The following is a 23,727-nucleotide window of genomic DNA, read 5'->3' as shown; positions in this document are numbered from 1 at the left end:
TTTTGTCAATTTTCATTTTGAGATCTAACGGTGTCGTCGATTTACCTAACGTTAATTGTTTTATTCTAGTGCATCTTTAGGGAAACATTCATATTCCTGTTGGACATAAAGAGAGTCCAACGTGCCCGGTAATGAATTTATGGTAACTTATGTTTCAACTATTTAGCAATAGTGTAGGGCATGGATGTATTAAGAGAACTGTGTGGGGGGAGTGTGGGACCTGGATGGCATTATGCAGGTTCCAGGGCCAGAGGGATTTATCCTGAGGGCCGAGGCTGGCTTGGGGGAGCGGCTGTCCTGGCCTTTGTGCACGCCCCTTTTCATCAACTAGCGGGCCAAGAAAGACAGACGGAAAAAAAGCAACAGCATCCCAGCCCAGTCCCTACAGCTCCTCCATCTGCACAGCGGAGCTGGACGGACCAGCCAGAATGTGGAGAGCACTGCTACTTCAACTCTTTCTCGTCTCCATATGTTGTGTAAGATGGTGCAACTCTGAAGGTAAGTAGTTTGACTTTTTTCTTCTTCTACATTTTTTTCCTGTTCACACAGGCTGTCAGCTGAATGATTTATTGAGGACCTGCAGAGTTGTAGTGCTACCAGTGATTCACTCAGTGCACTTGTTGCTCATCAAAACAGACCAGTTACTGTGCAGGGAACATGTTGCTGAATTAAAATGCTTATGTATTTATTTATTTTTAGCACAGAACAATAAATTACAAACCCAATGAGTTACAGTACACATTCTGATGAGAATCAAAGAGGATACATCAACTAAACACATGACTGAATAACCTTGTTGATGATTTAAAAAGCCACTGTAATGGAACTACACAATCTTCTTCAGAGATTTTGATGTGGCTCCTAGGTAATGTTATTCTGTCTCTAGAGCTAAATGTTTTACAACATAGTATTACTTTAAAGGTTGAGCACAAAGCCTTCCTCAGACAGATTGGAAGTTCTCTTGAGGAACTTTTGCCTGAGCTTTACTGTTGCTAGGTAACAGAAAAGAGCATGTGACTTACAGACAATCTGTGAGGACTGAGAGCTACTGGTACAAATCCCATTCAGTGGAGCAGATTTTACGCCGCAAACCACTAATTCAAATTTGATTCCAGCTCAGGGAGGAACTTTATTTTCTAATTTAAGACAGAGACGGACAACATGCTCACATACTGCTCTTTATACGTGACAAGTCTTGTGTTTGTCTCTTGTGTTTGTAGCCCAGCAAGATCCTGCTTCTCAAATTGTAATCTGCTTTCTTTTTGCTCAACCCTTAGTATGTAAGCTCCTTAGTGTGAATAAAGCAACTAATTACACTGCAGCTGCTGCAGAATGGAACCATTTCTACCTAAGGAGCAGTCTGGAGTGAAGTAAAAACTGTACCAAGAGTAAGGTCATCGCCACAGCTTTCTTATGTATTTATTATAACATATCTTGGACCAATTTCCTCACTGACTAACAGACACACAAAAACAGAAATGGTGGACTGCCCATGCCAAAAAAAGACAACAAAAACAATTCACTTGGCATTTCCTTTGAATTACAGCAGTCACAGTACTTGTAGCTGACATTTGCTGATGACAACTGAGGTGTACAAAATGATGACTTGACTTAATCCGCAGACTCTAAGTAGACTTTGTCAGCATGTGCACGTTGATCATTAGCCTGGATTTGTTGTGATTTGCAGACAGTGACTGGTGACTGTTTAAATAAAATTCATGCAGTCATTCAAGGTTTAAACATTTGAATAAGCATTCCATGTTATACAGAGTAGCAAGTGCTTACTGAAGGCTAACTGGTGGTGTGAGAATCAGACTGAAATATGTGTCACTTGATAATATACTCAGGAAGATAAGTAATGGTTTACTTTTACTATGATGGGAAAGGATACCTTCTCTAATCTCTTATCTCCTCCACAAAAATCCTTTAGTTTGATAATTGTTTCTTCCCTAACCTTCTGTAACACATTACCCAGTCCTTGGGCTTGATACTACTGCAGAATGCTTACACTGGCATTAATAGATAATGTAACAGTCTGAGGGGATTTCATGGTGCTGGTTTATTAACTATCCTCTGCAATTTTTGCTGTTCCAGACATGTTTTGTCACTAAATTGAGTTGTTTTTTCTCTATAAATCAATGGCCAGTGGAATCTTAATGACAAGTGAACAGTAAGAACTTTGATGGTGTTACAGATTAAGTTTTTATTTCACAAATGGAATATGAAACAGAATAATGAAAACAGACAACATCTTTGTTTATGTATTTGTAATTGTCTTGATTTCATTACACTTATTTTTAGTTTGAGTCTGTAATGGCTGTAAAAAAAAAAGTCTTCTGTTGTGTTCAAACTTTTCAAGACACACAAACTTGGCCTACACGTACATGTTAAACCTCATGCATGCCAGCCTCTTTCCGGTGTAGGCTAAATCCTTGCGCAACAGTTACACTGCGTTAGAAACAGGAACACAGTTGGCACAAATCAAGAGCAAATCCTTTCTTTTCCTGCAGCTCCCTCAGTCTAGGTTACAGACACTGAGGATGGAGTTTAGCCTCCAATAAACAGTTAGTAAGCTGTGACTCAGTCTACAGAGGAAAACTAAGTTGTCCCGTCTCTCTCTAATTGCATTGTGACAACTTCATTTATAATTCATTCTTTTCACTCATGCTTTTGTTAAGGCACGTACCAAAAATCATGTTGAGTATTTCTCAATTCTAAATAGACCAAGGCTTTATTCCTCTTTTTTGCTCCCATGCCACTGCCAAAGCCCCCTCGCTTTTACACTGTTTTGTGTGTAGCAGTAAGCGCCAAAGTCACTTGTTTGGCATTTGACTGCATTCTGCTGCATTGATTTCCATATGAAATAGGCAGCAGCACTTCGCTCTGACAGCATGGATGGGTCCAGCATTTCATGCTGCCAGCAGCCGTTTTCTCCACTTTCTTCTGCACACATTCACTGCTCCAAAACAAGACGGTATTGATGAAAGCTTGAAGACATCTTTCAGGCGCTCCACGTGACAAGAAAGAGATGTTTCAATGTTAGAGGACAGGTGTTTTCTTAATGGGTGGCCATGTGAAGGGAGCTTATGTTCCACTTTTGTTTAACCTTATCTCAGGAAGTAAGCCTTACTGTACTCTCCTTTCTGCTGAGTACTTTTTTAGGGTGACACTTCCAGTTATGAGTTTGCATCCCTGCTGGCACCTCTTTTGTGCCATTGTAACTTCACAGTGGGGTTTAAGGCGTATGGGGGGGTTCATTCTAATGAAAATTCCTCTACTACTCTTCTTTGTTGGGCAATAGTAGGGCGTCCTTATTTTCCTGCATGGATGGTGCGGCGGTCTCTCCTGCTGAGGGTTTAAGTTGCTAATTAGGAAAGACAAGGCTGGAAAGAAGGGAAAGGAAAACATGAAATTACACAAAAACACAAACAAAAAACTAATGAAAAAAGCACTGATCATTAGACTCAGATTAAACATTCTTAATACAATTTGCACCCTGACTTTTATTTTCTCAAATAATGATTGACATAGTGAAATTGCAATTTTTTGAAGACATAGAAATTTGAGGATTAAGGAAAAGTTACAAAGAAGACGTTCTTTTCAGAATGTAAGAAGAACCCTCACACAAGATAGTGCTGTTGAAAGGTTTGGCTTCAGTGTATCTGTCACCTTTCCCAGAAGTAATACTGTCAGGAAACACTGGCTGCGTTTGAAAGCCTCCAGCAGATTGGTTTCTCCTTGGCATACGTGGTTTTAAGTCATCAACCAAGGCCTGAATGTATGGCAGCTATAAACATTTAGCTTTGTTATTAATTTGTTTTACAAATTTTTGCAATTTTATTTTATTTGTTCAGTTTAATAACACAATTACATTTCTGTTTTTTAAACATTGTGGTCCTGTACAGACAGTAGTATTGTCTGGACATTCAAGACTTAAATGTATTAAATCTGCCCTTCATTGTTGAGGGAAATATTGTATTTTTGTTAAATAGAGAGCATCTCCTAGCAGTTATACTGTATGCAACACTGCTGCCATGCTATAGATGATGCTGAAACCTCTGGGATCACTGCCTTCTGCAACAAAGGCTCCCTTTGAGCAGATTGTGAGCAATTTTATCATTAGTAAACTGAGCAGGAAAAAAGGTTTTGCCTCCTGGATAGCTGCTGAAGGAGTTAAATATACAGCTTGTGTGTCTAGGTTGGTCGTGAAGTAGTTTGGTTTTTTGTTGGCAAATTAATCTGAGACAAGTATTCTTGATTGGAGCGTATGCTAGGCTTTTAGTGCAGTAGCACAGGCAGTGACCCCACAACTGTTGTGGAAGTGATCCACCTTTAAAAGAGAACATTACATTAAGGAGATGATAAACCTCTGACTCTAAATACAATCAACGCCTTATTCACACAGCATTTATCAAGCCAATAGGCTGCAGGTGTGTAGGCAATTCATTTTTTGCTAGTTTTAGTTAGTTTTTGTCACATGTGCCTATCATTCCTTATAACTAGTAACTTCAAGCCATTCATGTGTAATTGTAGAATCATTGCTATGGGATTATTGCAGCATTTGATTTTAAATAAGTAACCTCAATATTTTGCAATAGTAGAGAGCTATCTGATTAAGAAGGAAGAATGTTTCCAAAATGCTGGATAAGACAGGACAGAGATAGACCACCAACCTCAAGTGAGCACCACCAATCACCACCTCACAGCTCTTCTCACGAAGAATTTGGGTTGAAATGGTTGCGGTACCACTCAGTACCACTCTTTATTCCAATTACATTTCAGACCGGACAGGAACAGCATGCACCATAAATCAGGCTGTCAAAGAGACAATCAGAATTGCACATTCCTATTTGGACGGGTCTGATAGAGTGCTCTGCCACTGAACTATGCTGCCTAAATCAATCTCTCCTGGAAAACGTCAGGGAAGGTAGAGTGGTGGTACCTTATCTCTACAGATGCCACTCAGTGAGAACATCAAAAGGAGGCTTGGGATGAGTGCGGTGAAGATTGTGTAACTGTCGGGGGGATGGCTGGCACGCTTGTCTCCAAGGCTTGTCAATGCTGTTAACAACATGCTTCATCAGTGGAAGGCATCCCTACCCCCTTATGCCATGTTTTTCTATTAAATATAGAGTATTTAAGAATTTTTGTGACCATATTTTAATATAGTTTTTTCTCTTTGCCTCAAGGACCCAGGATAGACAGAATGACACGTTTTGGGCATAATTAAATAATGATAAAAACAATAATGGTGATAATAATAATTTAATTGGCAAAACATTGAAGGATTACTGTCGATAAAAAGTACAATAGCATGAAAGAAAAAGCTTGAAGCACTGAATTATGTCAATTTTGCATTGTGTCTAGGATGCGAGTTGGGGCAGTTCCGCTGTGGGACAGGTCGATGTATACCAGGTGACTGGCACTGTGACGGCACATCAGACTGTGTGGATGACTCTGATGAACACGACTGCCGTGAGTTACTCATTATATTGCAGTGCCAACATAGCACCTGAGATCATTCTTGTTGGATCTGTCATTTCAATCTAAATTACATCAGTGGTGGAAGAAATACTGAGATCCTTTACTTAAAGACCAAAATTGTACTAGTAACCAGAAGTATAATCAGCATAATATCCAAATACTTAAAGTATCACAAGTAAAATCACTCCTCTTAAGAAGTAACTAGTAATTAGTACAATATTTGTATTGCATACATTTAGTGGAGCAGAAGTATATAGTCACATATGATAAAAACACTCAAGTAAAGAACAAGTAACTCAACATTTTAATAAAGTACTATACTTGAGAAAATGCACATTCAGTAGTAGCTTTCCACCAGATTACAGTCAACTGTTGTAAATAATGAAATGCTCTGTATGTATTGCCACAGCTCAGGTATCATGCGATCACAGTCAATTCCAGTGTTTGAGTGACGGCGAGTGTATCCCTGATGTGTGGGTGTGTGATGATGAGGAGGACTGTGAGGATGGCTCAGATGAGAGGCAACACTGCCGTAAGTACATTTTTACATTATTAGCCATTTTCCAGGTGAGTTTATAAGAAAATAGAAATTACAACCAAGTTATTATTACAATTGAAATTTGCATTTTGAATAACAAGATATTCAAAATATACCCGCCAAAAGGGTCTGTGGGAGAGAGTTAGATGTCTGTTCAGTACCTATATCTACAGTACAAGAAGATGCATATAAAAACTACAGTATGTGAACAAAACCTGTCTTGTGCTTCTAAGTCACTCTCCAATCTGTCCCCAGCTGGAAGGCCGTGCACCAGTGGCCAGTTCAGTTGTAGTAACAGGGCATGCATCCCAGGAGAATACAGATGTGACCGTCTGGCGGACTGCTCAGATGGGTCTGATGAGAGAGACTGCCGTAAGTATTCTCCAGGGTGGTTTCCCTTTTTTTGTATTTAAGGCTCCTGTGGCATTTTAATCAATTTGTTAAGATTAAGAGGCTTGCTGACTGACAGAATGGGCCACAATATGCTTCTTGTTGTCAGAGGTTGATTGCAGATTCCTTGGTGGATTAGTCAAGCTGAAGTTCAGCTGCTATGCTATTATTGTTCTGACATGGTAGACTCACAGCACTACACACTGTGGTAATCTCACAATTGTATAAAGAATGCTGTGGTTGTCTTTTATCCTTCCCATTTGCAGAGCTTTTCACATTTTAAAAGCTAAAAAGAAAACAGTTGTCAGCCTGATTTGAATGCATAGCGTTGCCCTGATGATAATTTAATCTTTCAGATTACCCCGAGTGCACACAGCTGAGGTGTGCTAATGGGGCCTGCTACAACCGGACCCAAAGATGTGACCAGATGCTTGACTGTCGTGATGGCTCTGATGAGGCAAATTGCAGTAAGAAGCCAGTTACTTTTAGTGATAAACTATTCATGTGGAAGCCATTGTTGAGCCTTCCACAAAGTGCAACCAACAAAGCAATACCATCCATAGCATGACACCATCACCAAATAGATCTTTTTTTGTCTTTTTCTGTTGCGTTTTCTTTAGCACAGCACTGCATTACGGGCCTGTTCCCGTGTCATAACGGGGTGTGTGTTCCTCAACGCTACGTCTGTGACCATGACGATGACTGTGGAGACAGAAGTGATGAGCTGAACTGCAGTATGTGGCCTCTGTCTTTCTAACCTCCCTTCTCTTTTAATCAGACCCTTAATATGACTCTTATCTTCACCTAGATAGATGTACTTAGTCTCTGATCTTTTCTGTGTATTGACATTCTCCATTTCACCTGCAGCATATCCTACATGCAGAGGGAACTACTTCACCTGCCCCAGTGGCCGCTGTATCCACCAAGTCTGGGTTTGTGATGGAGAGGATGACTGTGAGGACAATGCAGATGAAAAAGGCTGTGGTATGGATACAACAGTTGGAAACCAGTTGTCATAAACCTTATTCATTTTTGCTGTAAGGAGCAAAAACGTCCGACATTTGGCTGGTTAAAGAACACTAGAATGTGTAACAACTCAACATCTCTGTGTGAACCTGATTCATCTCCAGTCTCCATGGTTCGTTCGGGCTAGCAAGACGCTATGCCTATGCTCCTTTAAGTGTGTTATTCAAATGCCTCTTTGTGGCACAAGATCATGCAGGCCCCCAAAGGGCTTTAGAATTCCTCCACACGGCTGTGAAGAGTGTGTGTTTTTAGAGGATGGGCTGCTGAAGCCCTCTGAGCCCCCATGTGACCCCCTCAAAGCTCCACTCCCCTCCATCGATTTAAAGTGACAGTAATTTCCCTGACAATAAAGTCCCAGTCACAATTTTCACAAGATCAGCACCACATTCCTGTGGAAATTAGGCTGCCACACACTCACACACTAAATATATTTTAATTCTCAACAGCCAAATAGCAGGAAACCTCTCTGCTGTCCTGCTTTCTGATTTAGATTAATTTCGTAAGCCTGCAAAAACAAAGATGAATTTGTTTTGTCTGCAGATAATGTACCGCGGGAGTGTTACCCAGGAGAATGGCCCTGTCCATCCTCTGACCTGTGTATCCCCATGGATGAGCTATGTGATGGGAAAGCTCACTGTTTTGAGGGAGAGGATGAAACTAACACCACTGCTGGGCGCAACTGCAGTTAGTACCAACGCAACTTGTGTCAAGTACAAATTAGGACATCTAATATCACTGAAAATGTGATATTGAAGTATATTCATTCACTAATGTGGTTTCTGTTGCGGTCAGGTATCTGGAGATGTGCCTCTCTGAGCTGTGAGCATCGTTGTCATGCTTCCCCTGATGGAGGGACCTGTTCTTGTCCTTCTGGATACATTGTCAACACCAACGATAGTCGCTCATGTATAGGTATATATCCTTCATTGACTTTACATCACCCTTGCCCAATGATTGAGATTCTTTATTATAATAAGTTGGGATGTTCAATGATTTTCCATGTAATAGAAAGTATCTATTATATTATGTAAATATTTGGCTCAATAAATGAGATAAGCAGTAACTAGCGCAAATTTAAAAGAAATGAGGGGGGACATTTAGTTGATTCACATCTCATTATGGCTGTATGTTGTCTTAAATGTGTTAAAAGTGGAATTTGACTCAAACTAAAAAGTTTAATCCTCAAATGCTGTGATTTTGATTTCATGCTGAAGACTTTGACGACTGTTCGATGTGGGGTGTCTGTGACCAGCTGTGTGAGGACCGCATAGGCTCCCATCGCTGCAGCTGTCGAGAAGGCTACACCCTGGAGCAGCACAGATACTGCAGAGCTGACGTCTCAAGTAAGTGCCTCTTTTCCTGTTTGCCAACCACTGTGGCTGCTTTACTGAGCATCTGCACTTCTTTCTGGTGCATTGTTGCATACCAAATGTTGTTTTAGTTAGTCTCTTGCCTTTGTGTAACATAGAAAGAGTGTTGACTGAGAGGCTGACCTCTCTGCCTTTAGCTTTGGTGAAAAGAGTGTGAAATGATAGAGGCTAGAAAGTACTCTGCCTTCATTAATCTGAGTCGATCTGAATTAATGTGCTACATTCTGTAAATTTATAATGATATTTTAGATGAGCATCCATACTCCAAAATTGATTACTGCTCTAATACAAATATGGCTCTGGTTCTAACCTGAAAGTTTCAAATGACTTCCTTATGATGTGTTTTGTTAACTTGTTGTATTTTGTTCCGCCCCCGCTGGTTTTCCTTTTTTTTTTTTGCGCCGCCCCTCCTTTCCGCTCCGCGGCGCCCCCCCCCCTTTTTTTTTTTTAAAAAAAAGCCCCCATAAAAAAAACCCCCCCCAATTACTATCTAACGCGCAACAACAAAACCCTCCTTTTGGTTCATTCACAGAACAGAGGGGTTGCAGTGGGAGTGGACTTCCATTATAATCTCCGTAGGATCTTCTGGACTGATACTATTCAGAATAAGGTTTTTTTTAATCCAATTTCAATTTTACAACCGTATATGTACCTATTTACTACAGTGTTTGTCTTAGAGCATTACCTTAATGAAAAATATTGTTATGCCTGGGTAAGAGGTTACAGGAGCAGACCAGTTTTTGTTTGAGGAAATACTTGAGTTAGTCTGAAGCTGGCCAGGATGGAATTCTTTCAGTTATCCTGTGAAATATCAGCAATGTTGATACTATAATAATGGGATAGCTGTTGGCTCCTTTGGGGCTGGGTCATAATGAAGGGAAGTAGATGTGGAATGGAATCCAAATGGCCTAATCTTGAAACCTGTCCGATAGGCTGGTATGATGTTCACATACCAGGGTGCAATTTTTGTAAGTTGATCTTGTTCGAAGTAATCATGCTGCATTTGTTTTCAATGGCACTGTCCATCCATATGCATTCTTTGGCCAGCTCAAAAGTCTTTGTTCAGTCTATGCCTTGGCCCCTCAATGGTTTGAACTGCAGCCACTGGGCTGAAAGGCTAAGGCATATCTCTGACTGGGCATCTGTGTATATCAGCCAACTCCATGGCAGCATGTCAGATTAAAAGTAGGTAAAGCACAAACAGGGCATGTGAATGCAACCAAAAAGGTTAAACTATCAGGCTATTTCCACATCTTCGGTTTCCCTTTAAACAGGTCAGTTGAAATCCTGCTTTTTAGACGTCCGGATCTTGTTTCAAAAGAAGCAGAGCTGCTAAGAGCAAACCCTAACCAGCTGCATGGTGCCAAGGCTTCCAGTCTGAGAAACTAGTGCTATCATAGTACCAGTAGAGTGGCAGGTTCAGAAAACAACTTTACATGCTTCACAGAAATGTAAAAAGACAGAATCATCAGACAAGCAAACAAATAATTTGTCTCTGTCTTTTTCTACTTCTAAAATGTGTTTTAATTGTAGATTCATGCCTGTGACAGCTGTTGCCTGCCATAGACTCTTAAATCATCCTCTTGAAGGATAGGTTCACATTATTTAAAGTCAATGTTAAAACAAAACTCACATGTCCATACATTTTTTATTCGCTGTAATTGTTTCTCCTGTTCATACTGACCACAAAGTGAGCAGTTTCAATTTAAGTGATAGGTGACAAAATCCAAGGTCTATGTTATGTGTAAAAATGTATTCCAAAGTGTAACCAAAACTAGTGTGGAAGCTTTTGAAATATGCTCACTTTATTCGTCTATCTGAGACAGCTGAAGCCTAAAGGATTCTAAAGCTTAATTAGAAGAAATAAGAAGTTAGATAATTAGTTTGCTCACAACAAGGACTGGGGACATTGACCAGAAGGTCCCTCTAATAGCGCAGACTTCCGCCACCTCCTATCTCACAATGTTAATGCAGTGTGAATTATCCTAGTTTGGAACAAATATTTCCAATTATTCCGACACCTCGTGAGTACAGCACAAATGCCTTACCTTGTAATGTTAACAAAAGTGAAACCTAATTTGTGTATCTGCCCCGTGATTCGGATCCGCTCCAAAATCTAATGGGTTCTTCCTTGGCCCATGCCACACCCTTCCACCAAGTTTCATGAAAATCAAGCCAGTAATTTTTCCGTAATGCTGTTGACAGACAGACAAACCAACCAACCAACAAACCAAGCCTAAAACATAACCTCCTTGGTTGAGGTAATAACACTTTCAATGTTGCATGCAAGTATTGTATTAAGATACACTTAATAAATACACTTGCTTAAAAAATGTGAACTTATCTTTTATCTTCCTTTTATATCTTGAAGCAGTGACCACCTAAGAGCTAATTTCCTGACAACAATGGCATCTTTTGTGTACAGGTGTTTTCTGTGGATATGGACGGTTCCAATATGCAGGTGGTTTTAAATGTATCAGTTGACTACCCTGAGAATTTGGCGGTGGATTGGGTGAACAATAAACTGTATGTGGTGGAGGCCAGCGTCAACAGGATTGACATGGTGGATTTTGATGGAAGTAACCGGGTCACACTCATCACTGAAAACCTTGGAAACCCAAGAGGACTGGCGGTGGACCCCACTGTCGGGTAAGCACATCTCCCAATTTCTATCCATTGAGCTATCCACCCAGTCCCAAACCCCACATACAGTATCTGTCGTGCTCCATTGGCATGGAATAATGTGTGTGTGTGTGTGTATGAGATTAGCAGATTGCCCTGGGTGGATTAGTGAGGAGCAATGTAAGTGATGACCCTCATTGTAATCCAATAGTATAGTTCAGGAGGGGGGGGGAGCCAGGTGGCTGCAGATAAATTGCTTATCGTAAATGAATGTACAGCTCTTTGGGTAGATGCACAGCCACCCAGCTGGAGACATAATGTGATAATGTGGATGCTAGACTTAATTAACAAAATTAAAGTATCCAAGATTACATGTAATGTTATTTCTGTGGTCCCAGCCCCTGTATATAGCAGTCCTCATGTAATGATCCATCTCAGAGAAAACTGGCCGATTAAACATTTAACCTCCTTTCACAGGTATATGTTCTTCTCAGATTGGGAGGCAGTGAATGGACAACCAGGTCTGGAGCGGGCCTTCATGGATGGCACCAATCGTTATGGGATCATTGGGAGTAAACTGGGTTGGCCAGCTGGTGTCACTCTGGACATCGAAGCCAAGCGCATCTACTGGGTTGACAGTCGCTATGACTACATTGAAACTGCAACATATGATGGCCTTCATAGGTAAATATGTCGTGTTATTCCTCAAAAATAACACATCATTTTTAATTTACAAAAACATAAAAGCATATCATGAAGTAGAAAGGTCCACGGTTTATATTATAATATGTCAATGTTCTCAATAAAATGTCAATAGAAAATCAGTGGTCCATGGAGGTGCTGTGATCCCACACCCATTTGGCATCAGTCTTTTTGAGCACAATGTCTATTTCACGGACTGGACCAAGATGGCTGTGATGAAAGCCAACAAGTTCACTGACAACAGTCCTCAAGTTGTTTACGGTACAGCTCAGACTCCACACGGAGTAGCGGTGATACATCAGCTGAAACAGCCATATGGTAAGTCCCTCAATGAGATAAATGTGTGTTCTTCAGAGTGATGCAGCTCACAGTATAATGTTAATTTAACCATATTTTCTGCCATGTAACTGCCAGTGTTTCTAAAGGAAGAACCATGAATAGCTATGGACAAAGAAAATCTGAATCTATAAATTAATTTTATAAAACTTTACTGGGATTTGTTTTTTGCTTTGGTCTCCAGTGCCAAATCCTTGTAGTGTAGACAGAGGAGGATGTGAGCAGATCTGTGTTCTGAGTCACAGGAGTGACAATGGAGGACTGGGTTACCGCTGCAAATGTCGCATGGGCTATGACCTACATGCCGATGGCAAGCGATGTTTTGGTAAGAGAAGATTTCTCTTATAACTGAAGTGATTTGTTTCTTGAACAGATCTCAGTATGTTTCCTTTATTCTAAACATGTAATGGTTCACCTTATACTCACCTGTACAGCAACTATTATGTTTCATATGATCTTCTGGTTTCCTATCTTCAGCTGTGAGGCAGTTTCTGCTGTTCTCCAGCCAGCTGGCCGTCAGAGGGATCCCCTTTAACCTCTCTTCTCAGGAAGACATCATCCTGCCTATCACTGGATCACCTTCCTACTTTGTCGGGGTGGATTTTAGTGCTGAAGACGATGCCATCTTCTTCTCAGACACAGCCAAAGATATTATCTATAAACAAAAAGTGGACGGGACTGGTGAGCATCTTGTTGGTTGCTCTACAGTAGCTGAATTGTTGAGAATATCCTGTTCACATTCACAGCATTACAATTGCATAATAATACAAGGAAAGACATGGTGTAGTATGAAAAACAATCAGCAGCTTATGTTTCCAATGTTTTCTCTGTGCTTACATCCTTAGATAATTTCTTCCCTTGCAGAGAGCTCGACCATGTGATTTAGCCAGGCTTATACAAGGGAGTTAAGGGAGTGCCTGATGGGGCCGACTGGTACTAGGGAGTGGACAGGAGCATGGACAGTGGAAAATGGAACATATAATCAACTTACATCCCAAACTAATGACCTGAAAATGAGTAGGGCAGATTAATCAGGAATGTTTTACCAAGCAGTTTTGATATTTAGTTTGAAATCTGTCACCTAAACTGTGGAAAGTAGTTAATAATGTCCATGAGCAGTCACACCACACAAAAAAAGAAACACCACTACTCTGATCAGTGATGTTGTTTTTGGAGCTGCTCTAGTTTTTTCTGTCCGATCCACATGGTGAAAATGTAAGCTGACAGCCTATTTATTGAAACGTGTTCCTCTTTCATCTCTGTGTTAAACGGTGGTCTGACTGCTTTGATCTGCACAGGCAGGGAGGTACTGGCAGCTAATAGAGTGGATGGAGTGGAGGACCTGGCTTACGACTGGATTTCAAAAAACCTGTACTGGACTGACCCCCGATACAGGAGCATATCTGTCATGAGGCTAGCTGACAAGTCCAGGAGAACCATCATACAAAACCTCAACAACCCTCGTGCCATTGTGGTGCATCCTCCCATTGGGTAAATCATTATAAGACCAGATAATTAATAGTGTTTTTGTTTTCCTTTTTCTATTGATATTTTTTTATACATTATAAAATGTTAAGTCTGTTAAGTTTCATCTTAAGTTTCTCTTTAGATGTGCTGAACCATTCAAAGACTCAAATAAAATCCCCACCTGATAAAAGGATCCTTATTTAGAACAAGCTTTTATTTCCAACAGCCTCAAAGTCATAAGGCCTCGGTGTCCAACAGCTCAGATTAGTTCAGCGTGAAGGGCAGTATTGTAGCAAACACTAAGAAGTTGGCTTTAACAGAAAAGCTCTACAATGTGGAAGTCTCCAAAATAAAATCCAAATCAGGAACAGTTGATATTTCAAAGTATTCAAAGTGGGCACATTTTTGAGTGTAATGTAATATGACAGTGATGCTCGTTGTTTATTTGTCTTTGACAGGTATATTTTTTGGACTGACTGGTACCGGCCAGCGAAGATTATGAGGGCTTGGGGCGACGGGTCACATGCCCTGTCTATTGTAAACACAACTCTTGGCTGGCCAAATGGCCTAGCTATTGACTGGAAGTGAGTCAAACATTCTAAAAAGCCAACAGTCCCACGATACACCATTTCACCATTAATGTCTTTTTATTTATTGTTTTACACAAAATTAATATAAAAAAAAAATGAATATGCTACAGCATTGCTTTTTTTGTGGCTGTGTTTATTTTAAACCCTTGATCTCTGATTTGATTTCCACTCAGCGTAATGCGTCTGTATTGGGTGGATGCCTTCTTTGACAAAATTGAGCACAGCAATTTTGATGGACAGAATAGGATTTCTTTGGGCCGCATAACCCAGATCTCCCATCCATTTGGTCTCACCATTTTTGAAGGTAAAAAGTCCTGGAATAAACAACAAGTTTCATGTACAGGATCATGCATTTTTATTTTTAGTATTTAAATAAAGAGGGAGTTCATTTTACTGCCGTTGACTTGAACTGTGGTTTGTCATTCTTGCTTTAATGATGGTCAGAAGAGCAATTACTGTTACCAGGGAGGTGATGAAAGTTAAAGTAATTGAGCTTTGGTATTTTGCTCCTGTCCCTTGAAGGCTATGCATATTTCACTGACTGGCGCCTGGGTGGCATTGTACGTGTGCGCAAGACCGATGGTGGGGAGATGGTCATTATCAGAAGAGGAATCAGCCACATCATGCATGTCAAGTCTTTCAACTCCAACTCCCAGATTGGTCAGTAGCTTTATTCACTGCTCTTCTCACTCCACTGTTCGTGCGTAGCTAAGGCTCACACTTGTCCGTCATATTCCAGGTAATTATGCTCCACTCTCCTTCTCAGGTTCCAACCTCTGCAACAGGCAGACAAATCCTAATGGAGACTGCAGCCACTTTTGCTTCCCAGCCCCAAACTCACTGAGGGTATGTGGCTGCCCGTATGGCATGAAGCTGTTACCCAACCATCAGACATGTGTAGAAGACTCTTCCAACGAGCCCCCCACGCTGCAGTGCGGAGCCAACTCCTTCTCCTGTGGCAACGGCAAATGTGTCCCAAACAGCTACAGATGCGATGGTGTTGACGACTGCCATGACAACAGTGACGAAGTCAATTGTGGAATTAACAGTAAAGCTTTTTTGAAAATCTAGTCTATTATACTGGCCCGACCTGACCAGAGTAAAAACAATTTCATGCCCCTGGGTTTTTTCAAATTCAGTTTAATATTATATTTTAATCAAGATCATCATCTCTTTTTTTCAGACAACACTTGCTCCCCCTCTGCATTCACCTGTGCCAATAAGCAATGTGTGCCTGCGAGATGGCGCTGTGATGGGCACAATGACTGTTTTGATAACAGCGATGAGTACAATTGCCCTACGCAGGTGCCTGGAACCTGCCCTGCTAATCAGTTTGCCTGTGCCAACCACCGCTGCATCCCACATACCTGGCGTTGTGACACTGATAACGACTGTGGGGACAGTTCAGATGAAGCTGACTGCCGTGAGTATCTCTATAGAAGCTAGACAGTGTGCATATGTTGAATGTCCCACCTATGTCTCTATTAGAAAAATGGGTTACTCAGAAAAAGATTTATGGCTTTAACTACACTGAATCTGCTGTGGACCCAATAGTACACAGTTGCCAATAATCAGCTACTTATAGAAACATAGTTTTTGTTCCTCTAAAAAACTAAAATGACTTGAAACTAAGCCGTGTACACTATTGTATATGTTGATATAGAAAGGCTAAGAGATTAGCTCATAGTTTATATTGTCTAACAATGTGTATCGACAGATCTGAGAAGCACATGCAATCCAGGACAGTTTCAGTGTCCAGACCACCGCTGCATAGATCCCAACTATGTCTGTGATGGGGACAGAGACTGTGTGGATGGGGCGGACGAGCAGGGATGCAGTGAGTATCTTACAGTTTTCTGGACGTACTTATAGTCGCTGGTCTCACTTATACATCAAGTCTTTTTACACAAGTCTGTATTTGATCAAATCTATTTAATGTCATTCTGCTTGTATTTTATACTGAAAGTAGTTGCTGATCAGACCTATTTACATCAGGTCTCATGACCATGTACTGTAGACTTTCCTACGACCTAACTGTAAACTTACTTCAGACCAGCTTCTCACTTTAAAATATTGTGAATTGGAGCTTTATATGCCAATTCCCAATAAAGAATAACTAAATTAATTTGTTATTCTTCCATTCTTGAGCAACGGACTGTTTATACATACCAGCTAAACATGTTTAAGAAGTTGTAGAGGTCAATTGAACGCTCTGTAAAATTCAACAAGCATTTGCTAAGCCTCTTAGTTTATTGATCTCATTACTTGTGTTGCACAACAATTGAGCTCTGCATACATACAAAACTGCAGAAATATTAAATATCAGGTTAACATACTCAACTGGATTTTTCAGTCTACAACTGCACTTTGAATGAGTTCAAGTGCTCCAGTGGTCACCAGTGTATCAACTCCTACTACCGATGCGATGGAGTCTTTGATTGCAGTGATCGCTCAGATGAGCAAGGCTGTCGTAAGTATTTAAATCCTGCCTTTGGTCATGGGCCATATTACTTAAGCATTACTCAGTCATGCATATTTATGTACAAGGTTGATTTAAATTTTCTCTAATTTTGAACTGTGCTAATGTGTCTTTGGGGTGTTGTATCTCAGCTACTAGGCCCCCAGGGATGTGCCACCATGAGACAGAGTTCCAGTGTCAGTCAGACGGGAGCTGTGTACCATCTACCTGGGAGTGTGATGGTCATCCAGACTGTGAGGATGGCAGCGACGAACACCATGCCTGCCCACCTCGCACCTGCCCCTCTTCACTTGCTCGCTGTGACAATGGAAACTGTGTGTTACGGAGCTGGCTTTGTGATGGGGACAACGACTGCAGGGACATGAGCGATGAAAGAGACTGTCCCACGCCGCCTTTCCGATGTCCGAGCTGGCAGTGGCAGTGCCCAGGCCACAGTCTGTGCATCAACCTCACCACAGTGTGTGACAACACTCCTGACTGCCCCAATGGTGCAGATGAGTCTCCTCTCTGCAGTAAGTCTGATCCCTGCTGTTTTTGTCAGCCTGGAGCATGTTCTTTGTCTTTCAGAAATACTTGATTGTTTTATTAGATTTCTACATTGGCTGGTCTCCTCAAATTCAATTGAATTTCCACATGGCAAACAGGATCGAAGTCTCCACTGATTTTGTTTAATTTTCCTAGTATGCTGTAAACACAGACTTCATTTCACAGGGTTTTTGTGTTGAATGTTACCTGTTTGTCTTTGGATTCTTGTGTTCAAATCATGCATGTGTGTGATTTTGACCTGTATTAACATGAAAATGATCTGTGATTTTCCTTTCTCACTACTTTCAGACGAGCCTTTGCCAGGTAGGAACAAACTCTCAATCATTGTTAGAAATGCTGCAAGTAGTTTTGATTCATTTTCAACAAACAGTATGTTTATGGACTATTTTGATATTCGTAGATTTGTTTCAAAACATAATACAACACAAAACAATTGCGGTCAATAGAGTCTGTGTGGTGAATATAACAGTAATTGTCCACAAATATACATAAAAAATAGTTCTGGCTCAGAGTAGCACTTCTGAAGACACTAACTGAAGTAGTTAGTGCTTTGTTGTTTATTAACTATCATCTATCATTGGAACATGTTAAGTAATTGCATAATTTGGTAGATTTTGTGTTTGGGTTGTATGAGTTATCATTTACTTGGTTTAATTTCCATGTTTGGGTTCTAAATTGTGCTTTTCCCGCTTTCAACGCAGATCAGGAGAGCTGTTCGGACAACAATGCTGGCTGCACCCACGGTTGTATCCAAGGGCCGTTTGGGGCCCAGTGCACGTGCCCTGTGGGTTATCAACTGAGCAATGACTCCAAAACCTGTGAGGATGTAGATGAGTGTAATCCCCCTGGATTATGTAGCCAACACTGCTTTAATGAGAGAGGCTCTTTCCGCTGCCACTGCCAAGATGGTTACACTCTCGAAGTAGACCAGCGTACCTGCAAAGCCTCAGGTGAGGAGGGAAATTACTTAAACCATCTGTGCATGAAACATATAGCTCCCGTGGTAGTTGTAAATAACAACCTGTAATTTAATAATACAGTTAAATTAGGAACTAGGCCAATTATCATCACTACAGTGACATGGTTGTCAAGACGGATGCCTCCACTGTGCTGGCTGTTGGGCAGTCCACCAGACTGGGAGACTGACATACCGTCTTTCTTCTCCCATGTCTCTCCTTGCTGCTCTGATTTCTTTAGATAAGACAAATAACATATGTCACTCACTGGCCATCACTGGTGTAATTAGGACATAATCACCAACAAAGGACTGTTTATGGGGAGCGTGCCTGACATGAGCTCCTCTTCCACACAGATAACCTGCTGAAAGACTTTGCAATACAATAGGTCATTATTTGGACAAAAGTGCATTCCCTAAGGATTGCCATTTGAGTAGGGTCTATTTAACAGTCCTGTCATATAGTTGGGGTTGAATAGCTGTTGAAAAGCTGATAAGTGCTCTAATTAGCATGAGAATGGACATGAAAAATAGGTAACAGAGATTTGATGTCTGTTTACAGATTCTCGTCAGGCGTTCTTGCTAGTGGCCAGTCGTAATCAGATTGTGCAAGATGACATAACCACTCAGCCCAATGTAATCCGTTCACTGGTTCGAGATGGACGCAACATTGTGGCCCTAGATTTTGACTCGGTCACTGACCGTGTGTACTGGTCCGACACAAGCCAGGACAGAATCTGGAGTGCTAACAAAAATGGCAGTGACAGAACTGTGGTGAGTTGTTTGGTTTTGTCACCGAAGATATATTGCACTAAAATGTTTTGTGTTTAACCCCAGCTTTACACTTTCATTTTTTAACATATTTAACTATGAATGAGTATCTTGTGGACAGATATTTGACAGTGGAGTGACTGTAACAGAGAGCCTTGCAGTGGACTGGGTGGGCAGGAATTTATACTGGACTGACTACGTCTTGGAGACTATTGAAGTGTCAAAACTGGATGGCACCCACCGCACTGTATTAGTCAGTGAAAATGTCACCAACCCCAGAGGCCTAGTGCTGGACCCAAGAGACAGGTCAGTGATGTACTTAGAAACATGTTTGTTTTAAATCTTGGAATGTAATGTAGTTATTAGCTTAATTCAGTTAAGTAGTTATGGTCTCCACTTTTTATTATGAAAGCAGTTGGTGTTAAAAGACAAGCGTTTGTTTTGCAGTGCTCACCTTATGTTCTGGACCGACTGGGGCAGAAACCCCCGCATTGAGAGGGCCAGCATGGACGGGAAATTGAGGACTGTTATCATAAACAACAAGCTGTACTGGCCCAACGGTCTAACCATAGACTATCCAAACAATTTGTTGTACTTTGCTGATGCCTACTTGGATTTCATTGACTACTGCGATTATAACGGCAACAACAGGAAGCAAGTCCTGGCCAGTGACCTGGTGAGTGTACGAGAAAGAAAGACACATTTTCAAAATCATCTATAGAGATCTGATTTATGTTGATAATCTAAAAATGAACACAGCACATTCAATTTCCCTCTGAATAGCATGTGTAAGACACATTTTTTTCTTTTGCTACTCTCTGTGAAAAGGTACTACAACATCCCCACGCAATTACCATTTTTGAGGATTTTGTGTATTGGACCGACAGATACATCAACCGTGTGATGCGAGCCCATAAGTGGCACGGGGAGAACCAGACAGTGATGCTTTTCAACCTCCCTCAGCCCATGGGTCTGGTGGCAGTACACCCAGCCAGGCAGCCAACAGGTATGGCAAAGATATTCTATATCAACAAATCTCTGTTGCATCAGTATTGGCTGATGTTGACCATTGTGACTAAATTAGTTTGGTAGTTCTTGTATATTGATAATGATGCCAGTATGCAGCAGGTCTATTGTTTTTGTAAATACATTTAAGAATAATCCTAGAGATCCTGTGAAGATTACTCTGTTGACTCTTTGCGGGTACGCATGTGTGTTTGTGTGGTTTGACAATTCTTAGGTGAAAATCACTGCTTGAGGAGTCCCTGCACTCATATCTGCCTGCTTTCTGCTGTGGAACCGAGTTACTACTCGTGTGCCTGTCCCTCAGGCTGGACACTGGCAACAGACCAAATCACCTGCACCAGAGGTATGCATCCTGCCAAATGAAGGAAAACACTCATCACTCAGTTTGATGAAAAAGGAAGTTGGGTCAGATGCAGTTGATAAGTTGATGTACTCATAAGGTATTACTCTTAGCTGTGGTTATTGTTGAAAAAGAGCAAACCTGTTATTGTGGAAATGATGGTTTTGGCATGCTTTATTTGCAGCCATTGCAATGTTGGTAAGAGGAGAAATCTTTGAAAACACTATTCGTATTATAGATCGATCCAGGTCCTTGTCAACAGTCTTCAATTTAGATTCTCTTGTAAACTGCTGTTCCAGTCATAAATATTAAGAATCATATAAGTGTGTCTTTTAAGGTCTGAAGGAGACAAGGGACCTTTAATTCAAAGTCCAAGGAGTCCCCCTTTAGTCAACAGCTTAACTCATCTCAGGTTTCAGCCCATTCAAGCCAAGCAGAACGCAGACTCCCCCTGAGGCCAACGATTATCCAAGAATGAAAATGCCCCACAAACCATTCATCGATTCTAATCTCTGATGACAAAGCAAATCATATTGTGGAAACAAATTTCACCACACTTTATAGATTAAGGCCTGTTAGCTCAAAACCCCTATTTTGCAACAGGTATCATACACTGAAAGCAACTTTTAGTTTTGGATTACCATGGGCTAAATCCATATCCAGGAAACATGGTTTCCTAGCTCTGTTTAATAATTTGTTACGTAACTAAGTACTTAGTAATTCATAGCTTTGAGGAAAAGTCTAGTTTTAGGTTATGAGTATTTGTTTAGAAATTACAAGTCACAATGACAAAGCTTTTGCTTGTTGTTTTACTGTAGGAAGAGCAGTTTGTAAAGGTATTCTTAGTCACTGTTTATTCACTTTTGCATTATCGTTTCTACTTGTAGTTGAAGATCCTTTCCTGGTGGTTGTGAGAGACAGCATCATCTATGGCATTTCCTTAAACCCAGATGACAAGAGTAATGATGCTATGGTCCCTATTGCTGGACTTCACAATGGCTATGATGTTGACTTTGATGACAATGAACAGACCATCTACTGGGTGGAGCACCCGGTGAGTTACTGTCCTGTCACAGTTCAGTTCAGGACTTGAGTGTCCTCCAAAGACAACTTTGAGATTAGGGTTGACGGTAAAAAATACACAATAAAAACACAATTAAAACATGCTGGGAAAACACAACACAAGATTCACTCAACTTACTCAGCAGTTGGTGAGGTTAATCTGTCTTCCTTTGTCCACCAGGGTGAGATCCACAGGGTGAAGTCAGATGGTACTAACAGGACAGAGTTTGCACCTGCGGCCATCCTTGGTTCCCCTGTCGGCCTGGCCTTGGACTGGATAACAGAGAACCTGTACTACACCAATCCAGCTACACAGTCTATTGAGGTAAGACAAATAATACTTTGTCTTGTTATTGTTGTTTTTTGTCATTACTGACTTAAACTGAGATCAATATTTTTGTGTGATTACACTCTTAATAGGAAAACAGAAAATGAGTGTAAGGGCAGTGTCACAACACACTTATGTTGTACAACAACTTAACTTGTTTGTGCTTGTACTCGGCCAGGTTTTGAAGTTGAGAGGGGAGGTACAGTACAGGAAAACTCTCATCACAAATAACGGCTCTCCAACTGGCGCTGGCAGTCCTGTTGGCATTGCAGTGGACCCAGCACGTGGGTAAGCCCCATTTAACACAGTCCTGGCACGGTCACTTATCCCCACAGCTACTGATCTCCAACAGCCTCCTCATCGCCATCTGCTCTGCCTCTAGAGAGAACTCAAACCAGTGTTACTAAATACCAGACTGCACACTCAAACCACAGAAACGTACAATAGAGTACATTGAACAAAAAATAAAGACATTTGAAAGACATCAAAAATGACCTGGTCCTCTGTGGGTTGAGAGAAATTTCTACCTTAATAAAAAGCGTTGATAATCCAATGAAGGAAATCAGAAAGGCTGATGTTCTAAGTAATATTTTGGAAAGGTTTTCCCCTAACAATTTGTATCTTGGTGGTTTGACTATAAAGTGTATGCAAGGCTATTAAAAAGTAATAAGCATAGAGATCCATGACTATACTGTAAATGTTCGAGAACCAAACCCTAAACTCCATTCTTGTATGTCCTCTAAGCAAACTGTACTGGACAGACCAGGGAACAGAGAGCGGCATCCCTGCCAAGGTGGCATCTGCAGACATGGATGGCTTAAACCCTGTCACCTTGTTCACCAACAACCTAGATCACATTGAGTTTCTCACTGTGGACATCAAAGAGAACAAGCTTTACTGGGCTGTTACAAGCACTGGCATGGTGGGTCTTAGCTCTCTTAGCTCTCAGGAGTCACCATTTGTTCATTGTAGAAGGTTCTCAAATGTTTGCAACTTTATGCTAATCTTGGTAATTGTACAAAATGAACATACTACGTTTGAATGCCTGTCTGGTGATCTCCACAGATTGAGCGTGGGGATCCAGATGGGAGTAACCGCATCACCATAGTGACAGGCCTGTCTCACCCCTGGGGTGTGGCTGTTTATCAAAACTACCTCTACTTCACTGACCGCAACTTTGAGGTCATAGAGCGTGTGGACAAGTCCACGGGGGCCAACAGGGTTGTGCTGCGAGACAATGTTTCTGGACTCAGAGTTCTGAAAGTGCATTATCGAGAAAGTGAGTAACACAAGGAGACATCATCCTCCTCATTCACTGCTGTCTGTGTTTGGCTTGTTGTTGCTTTTGCTTTTGTTCATCATACTGCATTCTCTCCACAAACTAAGCCTCTGCAGGTACCTCCAATGGCTGCACCAACAATATGGGAGTGTGTGAGCAACTCTGCCTGCCTCGGACGCAAGGTCTGTTTACCTGTGCATGCGCCACAGGTTTTAAACTTAATGCTGACAACAGGACCTGCACTCCTTACCAGTCCTATGTTGTCATCTCCACTCTGTCTGCAATCAAAGGCTTCAGTCTGGAAGGGGCAGACCACTCTGAGGCCATGGTGCCTGTGGCTGGGAGAGGTCAGTGATTCTAATAAATTAACTACTACTGTACTGCATGCTTCATAGGATACTTTTTTTTTTTTTTAA

At 41.2% G+C, this 23,727-nt stretch overlaps 2 protein-coding genes across 3 annotated transcripts in view; both read left to right on the top strand.

Annotated features, from left to right (window-relative positions):
* The first annotated feature begins 358 nt into the window (after positions 1 to 358).
* Positions 359 to 11,193, top strand: LOC120570071 (low-density lipoprotein receptor-related protein 2-like). The gene is made up of 11 exons (XM_039818297.1): positions 359 to 498; positions 5,368 to 5,475; positions 5,899 to 6,016; positions 6,278 to 6,394; positions 6,769 to 6,879; positions 7,033 to 7,146; positions 7,280 to 7,396; positions 7,979 to 8,122; positions 8,231 to 8,350; positions 8,653 to 8,781; positions 11,180 to 11,193. The coding sequence occupies exons 2-11, from the start codon at positions 5,452 to 5,454 to the stop codon at positions 11,191 to 11,193; spliced, it is 1,008 nt and encodes a 335-aa protein (XP_039674231.1). The 5' UTR covers positions 359 to 498; positions 5,368 to 5,451.
* lrp2a (low density lipoprotein receptor-related protein 2a) overlaps positions 9,331 to 23,727 on the top strand; it is a 37,918-nt gene continuing 23,521 nt past the window's right edge. Inside the window, exons 1-28 of one of the 2 annotated variants that reach the window (XM_039818663.1) lie at positions 9,331 to 9,418; positions 11,234 to 11,457; positions 11,908 to 12,114; positions 12,248 to 12,450; positions 12,653 to 12,793; positions 12,946 to 13,149; positions 13,767 to 13,959; positions 14,394 to 14,519; positions 14,699 to 14,829; positions 15,048 to 15,185; positions 15,292 to 15,573; positions 15,709 to 15,948; positions 16,243 to 16,362; positions 16,879 to 16,995; positions 17,136 to 17,516; positions 17,839 to 17,853; positions 18,252 to 18,500; positions 19,068 to 19,279; positions 19,398 to 19,582; positions 19,724 to 19,952; positions 20,105 to 20,282; positions 20,517 to 20,645; positions 21,530 to 21,696; positions 21,886 to 22,029; positions 22,211 to 22,320; positions 22,777 to 22,954; positions 23,098 to 23,311; positions 23,419 to 23,658. In XM_039818663.1, coding sequence (XP_039674597.1) covers positions 11,249 to 11,457; positions 11,908 to 12,114; positions 12,248 to 12,450; positions 12,653 to 12,793; positions 12,946 to 13,149; positions 13,767 to 13,959; positions 14,394 to 14,519; positions 14,699 to 14,829; positions 15,048 to 15,185; positions 15,292 to 15,573; positions 15,709 to 15,948; positions 16,243 to 16,362; positions 16,879 to 16,995; positions 17,136 to 17,516; positions 17,839 to 17,853; positions 18,252 to 18,500; positions 19,068 to 19,279; positions 19,398 to 19,582; positions 19,724 to 19,952; positions 20,105 to 20,282; positions 20,517 to 20,645; positions 21,530 to 21,696; positions 21,886 to 22,029; positions 22,211 to 22,320; positions 22,777 to 22,954; positions 23,098 to 23,311; positions 23,419 to 23,658 — 4,942 coding nt within the window. In that variant the 5' untranslated portion in view covers positions 9,331 to 9,418; positions 11,234 to 11,248. The remainder of the gene's footprint in view (positions 9,419 to 11,233; positions 11,458 to 11,907; positions 12,115 to 12,247; positions 12,451 to 12,652; positions 12,794 to 12,945; positions 13,150 to 13,766; positions 13,960 to 14,393; positions 14,520 to 14,698; positions 14,830 to 15,047; positions 15,186 to 15,291; positions 15,574 to 15,708; positions 15,949 to 16,242; positions 16,363 to 16,878; positions 16,996 to 17,135; positions 17,517 to 17,838; positions 17,854 to 18,251; positions 18,501 to 19,067; positions 19,280 to 19,397; positions 19,583 to 19,723; positions 19,953 to 20,104; positions 20,283 to 20,516; positions 20,646 to 21,529; positions 21,697 to 21,885; positions 22,030 to 22,210; positions 22,321 to 22,776; positions 22,955 to 23,097; positions 23,312 to 23,418; positions 23,659 to 23,727) is intronic. The other variant, XM_039818662.1, reaches the window with a different exon arrangement.

The sequence above is a fragment of the Perca fluviatilis genome, chromosome 12 (assembly GCF_010015445.1).
Source record: "Perca fluviatilis chromosome 12, GENO_Pfluv_1.0, whole genome shotgun sequence".
NCBI lineage: Eukaryota > Metazoa > Chordata > Actinopteri > Perciformes > Percidae > Perca > Perca fluviatilis.
Note: the sequence above shows the minus strand (reverse complement) of the source record. Positions and strands in the feature narration are given on the sequence as shown.